At 49.8% G+C, this 8,325-nt stretch overlaps 1 protein-coding gene across 1 annotated transcript; it reads right to left on the bottom strand.

The window, feature by feature from the left end:
* Nucleotides 1–2,801: 2,801 nt before the first annotated feature.
* Nucleotides 2,802–7,401, bottom strand: LOC124705583 (auxin response factor 22-like). The gene is made up of 3 exons (XM_047237285.1): nucleotides 6,328–7,401; nucleotides 3,415–4,298; nucleotides 2,802–3,248 (listed from the first exon to the last, which is right to left on the bottom strand). Exons 1-3 carry the CDS (start codon nucleotides 7,399–7,401, stop codon nucleotides 3,152–3,154), a joined length of 2,055 nt encoding a protein of 684 aa, XP_047093241.1. The 3' UTR covers nucleotides 2,802–3,151.
* Nucleotides 7,402–8,325: the final 924 nt, after the last annotated feature.

The following is an 8,325-nucleotide window of genomic DNA, read 5'->3' as shown; positions in this document are numbered from 1 at the left end:
TCCCCCAATGGGTCGCCATGGCCTTGTCTCCCCGGTTCATGACCGTCTTGTTGAAGTAGGGATCGACGAGCTTGCGCTCGTCGAACGCCTGCTTCACTCGAAGCCAATACGTCTCGTAGTTCCGATTCGCCCCGGTTATGCCGTTCATGGACACGGTCATCCAAGCTTCGGCGAGGCACTCCTCTTCCCTCGGCGTCCATTTGATGCGCGGTTCGGCCGGCGGCGAGTCCTTCTTCCTCTTCTTCTTTGCCTTCGGCAGGTTAGCGCCGGCGACCTGCTCTTGAGTTGGTTCTTCCTCTTCTTCTTCTTCTTCGACGGCTTGGCTTCCGTCGGCCACATCCCCCACCCCCTCGTTGCGCGCCGCGACAGTTGCCGTCGCCCTCGCCTCCTCTTGCGTGAAGAACCCCGGACTAGCAGCGGCGGCCATGGAGCCGGAGTTGATCATTTCATTCATCACTTCGTTGTTCGGCGCCGCCGTCGCACCGAACGGGAGTGGCCCTCGTCGCAGGGCCGGCGAGATCGAGCGGCGACGGCGTGAACCTGGACGTTTGGCCGTAGGTCATCTCTTGGAACATGGCAGGCGACGACGGGGAGAAGCTCGAAGGGGAGAAAGCCGACAGGCACTGCTCGTACCTTGGATCGGCCACTGGCCGGGGAACATGGCGGCGCCGCCGCCGCCGTGAGGATGGCCCATGCTCATGGCCATGGAGACCTTCCTCGCTTGTTCGTCCTCCGCCGCCAACGCCGCCTTCTTCGCGTTGAGTTTCTTCTCCCTCTCTGCCCTGGCGCTTGTTTCGATCTGTCGCCGGAGCTCGCCCGCCGCCCACTTTGCGTTGGACACACCCGGCGGCCGCTCCTTCTTCGGCCGCGACTTCCTCGGCTTCAGCGGCATGGTGGTGGACGAGAAAGAGGAGGGGGAGAATGGAGACGGCTACACAAATTCGGCGGGAGAAAATGGGGATATGCAAGCCAATTGGAGGGAAATCTACATGATTTGGCGGTCCAGTCGCCGACTACGAGGGTCCACACGCCTCTTTCGCGCCAAATTGTTTCGTCTGGAGTCCTCGAGCGCGCCTCGGGGGACCGGGGATGGCGTGGGAACGCCGGATGAATTTAGGCCCAAATCCAGACGAAATCGAGGAACCGGGGGCACGACTGAACCGAATTACGCCGTCCGGATGTGAAAATCGTCGTTCGGGGCCTCATCAGGGAGACGAATGGGGATGCTCTTATGATGAAGAAAGACGGGGAGACTTTCCGGTTTCCTGGAAGTAACGGCCACATGACGCTACCACATCGTACTACTCCCAAAGCGTGCATTTGCAAACTCTCAACGTGCGCCACATTTTCAGATCCTTACTTCGCGCACACATGTTCCGGAAACAAGAAAATAAATCCATTGTAGGAATGCCACCATGGCATGTGGCTAGCTATTTTCGTTTTTCTTTTACAAAAGACACCCCACAGGCATCTTATGTCTAATATTCATAAAAATAATAGACAACAATACACAAACACGACCAATAAGAAAACAAAAAAAAAATGAAACTGTGTCTAGGAGGAACTAGACACTTTTTGATATAGTAGAAGCGGGACACGGCGTGACAATTCCGAAATTCGTCCCTGACGGTGATCGAACTTCTGGCTGGCGTGCGCCATCGCGACTCCCAACCACTGGGCTAAGCCCACGTCACGACCAATAAGAAAACAGAATTGCATCACAAGTCATAATGCCCGTTTTCTTCCTCCATTTACCCGTCCTTCGCCCAAGGTTGAAAAAACGCCCTAAGAAGACAATAAGGAATAGGCACACATAAAAGCGCTCGCATATTTAATAACTTTGATGGCAACGAGATAGGGTAGCCGACGATCACAAGTCATAATGCCCGTTTTCTTCCTCCACGTACTCGTCCTTGGCCTAAGGTTGAAAAACGCCCTATGAATACATAAGGCATATGCACACATATAAATGTGCTCGCATATTTATCTTTGATGACAACGAGATAGGGTAGCCGATGATCGAACCTCGGTTGTGGACGCGCCCTACAATTCTTCATCACTAATTCAGAGGGTTGAAGAAGCCCGTCCTTGCCGCATAACAAGAGCGAAAGAAGAGGTCGAAGCTGCCACGCCAACAGCGACCCAATTGTTTGCCGAGATCCAAAGTGAACCAACCGATGTAGCGGCACAAACCCTCACGGGCCTTTCGTTGACGCGATAAGGACACCCTCGGAGTAGGGACTATGGAGAGGCGGGAGAGACCTTGTTCATATGTGCCACCATCTCACTGATGTCGCTAGAGACACAAAACCCAACGAAAAACATAACCTCTAAGAAAACGCATAAGAGGACGGATCCACACCCCTCTAGTAGCCGGCGTGGCCGCCAAAAGGAAGAGAGAAGAGGAGGGAAAGTCGTCTGGCCCCCAAACGGAAGAGGGAAGGGAGGGAAAGTCGAGACCCAGTAAAAATCGAGATGGCATGTTGCTAGTGACTTCATGTACAACTGCCAGGACTCTCCATAAAAACACACACAAGGTTTGGACATGATCATCAAAAGCAAAACAGTTTTTCCAAGGCAATCTTCTACGTAAATAAATCATGATGTACGCATCCATTTCGTATCAACGGAATGAGCACTACGGCTGTAAAAACAGGCAGAGAAAGTAGATACTGGTTTTAAGATGCACTGCTGGTAAAATGTACTAAACCAAAAAAAAAAAAATACAAGAAATCTGATCGCATGCGTTAATTCAGAAGCCTACACACTAGTTTTAGTTTCCACATCCACATCCACATCCAAATCCGAAACTTACATTATTTAAAGAAAATCCGTCCAAGAGTTCAGGAGCACTTCCACAGAGAGAGTAACATCACTACAGATCAGCACAACACCAGTGACTGACGACCAACCCGGTGCAGGACGAAAAACATTACTTTGGCAGTCCACAAGATCCAACAAACAGCTACCATAGGTCCGCTCAGCTGAGCGAGACAGATACATATGAAAAAGCAATCCACAAGATTGTACTAACGATGCGGTTCTGCTAAAACAGCACCGAGGAACACTGAAATACATATAGAAAATAGGTCCTTCTTCACTCTAGGTTTAGAAGTTCTTGACGAAATTCATGGTCAAATAGGCCGAGAGATCACACCCGCTGAACCATGCATTCCATGAGAGGTTTCGGCAGCCTTCCGTTTTCGCCGGTTATTATTGTCAGCCTCCGTGCTACTTTCATGAAGTCGCTGTTACACGTACAGAACAAATTAGGTACATGTCGCTGCAACATTACTACTATATCTAAGTACATCAACATTACTACTATATCTAAGTACATTAATATGAAGATATATTACTGTACATGAGTTACTAAACAAAACTGCATATATTACAGGGGAGGCTGCTTCTCACCTGAATGGCAATTCGCCAGTATGCATGACTGCACCGGCTGTGTCGCGGTAACGGAGATGGCTTATGATCTCCTCTTTCTCGATTCCAAACATGTCAGACAGACGGCCGTACAGCTCTTCGTACGACCCAAACACTGAAAGGTCAATGGTGCGACCAACATCCTCCGATTCCATAAATACCTTGCAGTGTCCAGCTTCTAATCCAAGGTCAGAGGCCTCGTGGCCTTGGGACGAAAAGCCAATGCAAATTGACGAACCAGAACCATCAGATACATTTCCTGCCTTCGTCGCATTGCCCTTAGGAGAACTGTTTCCAGTAGCCCCAGAGGAAAGTGTCTCTCTTGATCCACTTGAGGTTATCTGCTGCTCGGTAAGGATAGCCTTTCCAAACAACATTATGTGTGGTGTCTTTCTGTCATCAGATTTTTCTGCGCTCTGTGGTGTACCAATCGTCAACACGCAAGAGACACTGTCATGGGCTGGTGCGCTGCTGATCACAAATCCCTTGGGTATCCGAGAAGACGGGGTTAGGGCGTCGAACCGGTTAAAACCGCCGCCCTGGAACAGACCGAGGTGCAGCTTATTAAGCTGATGATCTGTCAATGGTAAACCAAATTGAGCATGCCTGGCTCCCTGTATGCTTGCAGGAGAGTTGTCCGGGTAACAGCATAGGTGGCTGTTGCTAGGACCAAGTGGGTTCCCATGGAAAATGGGATTAAACAGATGACCATCAAATGGGAAATCTGGATGTTGGGGAACCCGTAACTTCTTTCGTGGAGGTGAAAATGGTCCCAAATGGATAGGTGGAATGCTTGATACAAGCTCCACAAGCCATGGGCTGACACATTTCACATTCTGCAACAAGTCGGGTTCATCCCATGTGACCTGAAAGAATTATGCAACCATGAACCATGTCAACGAAGAGACTTGCTGCAGTTACTGAAGTAAAATTCCATGACAGGAAGAGTGACCAACTACAGTTGATGGCTCAATTTCATACTGCTATAACTGAAAATAAATATGAACCCTTCAATATCTCACTTACACATTACTAGTAAGTCACCACTCACTATCCAAACATTGGCGAATAAAGTGGACAATGAGGTAAAATTCCATGAAGTACCAAATTACCAATATGTATATATATGGCAGATAAATAGAGCTAGCATGTTTATGTCCAACTGCCGCTTGTACTAATTTCCTTAGTTCAACAACTATTTCCTGAGGTACAAACAGACACCTTATAGTTGGAGGACAGGACTGATCAGAGACATATGTAAGGTAGTACTTTCAGCTATAGGGAGGACCAGGTACCTTAAGCATGGACCGTTGGCGAAGTACATGACCGACTAAGCCTTTTGACCGACATTCTAATTCACTTCCCACCTTTGAAATTTTATTAGTACTCTAGAACTACTATCCCATATTTATTTAAAAATAGCATGCAGTACAATTTCATATAAACTACTTTATTGCATTTGCTTATAAAATGCCAGTAGGATTTTGGGTGTAAACGCTTAAGAAAAAACTGAAACATATGAATGACCAGAAACGAAGCTGCTGGAAATGAAGACCCTGCCCCAATCTCAACTGTACTCTTAGTCATTTGTACAGAATAAAGTCCAAATGACCAACTGAATAAATATGACAGTTGATGTAGCTTTTGTAGGGTATTTTTTTTACCTTTATTTCCTATCCTAGGTTAATGTACCATTATTCCAAATGACCAGCTTCTTTATTAGATTGATGTACCATTATTCCCCTATCCTAGGTTAATGTAATTAGACAAGTAGCTTCTCATCTATTGATCACTTCTAACAGTGCTCAGCAATCCCATTCCTAGTTCAAAGTTTATCAAGTATTCCCATGCATTTTGGATGCTTCATGTTGGGTACTAAAGACCGAACACTAAGGTGTGACATGTGAGCAACCATCAGTGAAAACTGAAGTTTAGAAGCTCAGATATTGACAAAGAAGATACATACTTAAGAGAGCACGCAAAGGACAATCCAAATTTGGAAGACCGATAGTAATACTAAAGGACCACAAGACTTTCCTTTCAAAACTAGTATTGAGAATTCTGGATCCCCAACATCTTTACTTATTGTTCCACCAATTCATTGCCCAGCTGAAATATAAGCCAGCTGTTAACTAATTCATCGGTTAATTTATAGATAGCAGGGCTTTGGGAATCTTTTCACTGCCAAGATCTAATACTATGGCAACGTTGTGGGAAAGCATAATACTGTTGTATGCTGGTCATGTTTTGCATGCTATCTTTCTTTTGCAGGACGTTTTCCATGCTAAAGACCAAATACAGCTGTGGCATTTAAGTAACCACGGGTGACGAATGGAAGAAATTAGGATGCTTACTAAAAGTTTTAAAGGTAGGAACACACTATTGACAAAAATGATTCATGTTAAGAGAGCAGGCACAATGACAATCAAATTTGGAATACCAACAATAAAGCTACTAAAGGACCACAAGCCTTTCCTTTCATAAATAGTATGCACTTGAGAATTCTGGTTCCCCAACAGCTTTACTGATTGTACAACCAATTCATCGTCCGGCTGAAATCTTAGCCGTCTGTTCAACTAATTCATTGATTAATTTGTAGCTAGCAGGGTTTTAAGAATCTTTCCATTACCAAGATCTTATATTATGGCAACGTTGTGGGAAAGCAAAATACTTGTATGCAGGTCATGTTTTTTACATGCTACCTACCAATCAAGCATCTCAACGAGAGATTTCATACTTATGTTATGTTAGCACTTTGAAACAGCAAGCTTGGGTCATTAATGCAGTCCATTCATCTATTGCAGTTCCCGGGAATGTAAAAAAAAAAACAATGCATTTAAAGAAGAAGGAGATGAAATGCAACTACTAGTATGAATATCGTCAAATCGAGCTAACCTGAAGAAGCCTCCACGGAGAATTTTGCCATCTGATGGGATCAGCGACCTGGACCGATGATATAGTCCCCATGAACCAGCTAATTCTTGAGGAGTCCTCGGTCTCAAAGGCCATCTTGAATCTCATCCCAGGGCACCAGTGGATCCTCATGGCAGCCTGCATGGCCGCTGCCTTGACAACAAACTCGGGCGTGCTAGCTCTCGGGTAGTAGACCACCTCAAACGGCTGGCCGCTGGCCGCAAGGCTGGCAGCCTCGACGACGTCGGCGATCTTGACCTTCCCCCTGCCCTTGACATACCCTCCTCCTCCGGGGCCACTCATCATCTTGTTCTCCTCGTCCTTGAGGAAGGCCGAGAACCCGCCGTACCCTGGGGCGTTCCATCCGGATATGCACTCCATGCCGCCGCATGTGACCCGCTTTGCGCGGCGAATCCCGACGCAGAGCTCTCCGTGCTCGGTGCGCAGGAAGACGATGGAGTCCCCCGCGACGAGCTTCTTCTGGTTGACGAAGGTGCTCCATCCCGTGGTGAGCAGGTGCCTGCGCGGGGTTCCCCGGTAGATGTGGCGGAACTTCCAGACCTCCCCGTGCACGTCCTTGGCGAGCACCGTCTGCACGGGCGGGTCGGCCCGGTAGTCGAGCTTGGGGAAGATGGTCTCGGCGCAGTAGCGGGGCACGGAGAAGCCGCCGCCGTTGTTGGCGTCGGACTGGGTGAGCGTCTTGGCGAAGGAGGCGAGCTTCTCGCGCGCCTCCGGCTGGTCGGGGGCGAGCGGGTCGGGGTCCCGGAGGCCCGGGTCGCCGGCGCCGACGGGCACGAGGCGGATCTTAGCGAACACCTCGTCCGTGTCCGGATCGGCCAGGAAGCGCACCCCGGCGACGGAGCAGAGCACGAGCGGCGGGAGCGGGCGCGGGCCGAGCGCCGCCGCGAGCTCGGCGGCGGCCACGCCTCCGCCGTTGGCGTGCTCGGCGTGGCCCTGCGGGAAGTAGAAGACGCGGGCGCGCGGCGTGGGCATCTGCACCATGCCGCCCGCGCAGGCGTGCCACAGCTGCGGGTCCAGGCACCTCTCCTCCTTCATCTCCGCAGCAGGCAGGCACCGGACGCGATCACTCCCCGTTCAGCAGACCTGCTCACCACCATGGCTTGCATCAATTTGCAATCACTCGAACAACCGAAGTCCCACACGCAATCAACCCATCGCAATCACGGACACGAACACACATACACGGCGGCGAAGCAACCGGACCGAATCATGAGAAGCAAGAAAGGGGAATAGGGTAGTACCTCGTGTTGGGGCGGCGCGCATGGCCTCGTTCTCCAGTTGGCAGATCAGAAAGCTCTGTGCAAGCGAGAGATGTGAACGCGAGCAGAGCAGACAAGGCTGGAAAAGGAAATCTACATCAGACCACCACCACGCCGCATCCCCTTCCCTCCGCCGGCCGGTCAAAACCGGAAATTAAATACGATCTTCGGGCGTCCGGAACCCAAAAGCCCCGATTTTTCGCCGTGTTCTTGCGAGGACGGCGAGGAGGAGGAGGAGAGAGCGGCACAGTGGTTTGGAATTATGGCGAGTGCTTGGATGTGTTCTCGGCCATTAGATAGGCTTCCGCTTCGCTGCTTGCTGCAGTGGCCGAGTGGAGCGGATCGGCTGGGCCAACAGCCAGCACCGAGACTTACGGTGTACCCGCATGACTGGTGGGACCCGGACGGCTGGGGCCGACATGTCGGTGATAAATGGGCGTGGGGCATGGTCCGCTTTGTTTGCTGTCGGTGGGCCGCGGCTATGATGGCTGTGGCCTGTGTGGACTACTAGGAAGTAACAAGTGGTGACAAGAGTGGTAGGGCAGAGGGTTTTCCTGCTCTTTCATTTATTATTAGCACAAGCAGCAACAAAAAAAATGCAGTTGCGTCTGTTTCCGTTTCGTCCCCTGCTGATTGCCAGCCCCAACAATGCGCTAGATTATCCTTGTTGAATTTTCACTTGCGATATTCTCAGTTGCAT

The sequence above is a fragment of the Lolium rigidum genome, chromosome 4 (genome assembly GCF_022539505.1).
Source record: "Lolium rigidum isolate FL_2022 chromosome 4, APGP_CSIRO_Lrig_0.1, whole genome shotgun sequence".
NCBI lineage: Eukaryota > Viridiplantae > Streptophyta > Magnoliopsida > Poales > Poaceae > Lolium > Lolium rigidum.
The sequence above is the reverse complement of the archived record's forward strand: the minus strand, read 5'-3'. Positions and strand labels throughout refer to the sequence as shown.

Excerpts from the sequence above, each read along its gene's own strand:
- LOC124705583 (XM_047237285.1), bottom strand. The coding sequence starts at position 7,401 with ATGAAGGAGGAGAGGTGCCTGGACCCGCAGCTGTGGCACGCCTGCGCG. Across the intron at positions 4,299-6,327 it reads CTCCGTGGAGGCTTCTTCAG|GTCACATGGGATGAACCCGA; the intron begins GTTAGCTCGATT and ends TAATTCTTTCAG. Across the intron at positions 3,249-3,414 it reads ACTGGCGAATTGCCATTCAG|CGACTTCATGAAAGTAGCAC; the intron begins GTGAGAAGCAGC and ends TACGTGTAACAG.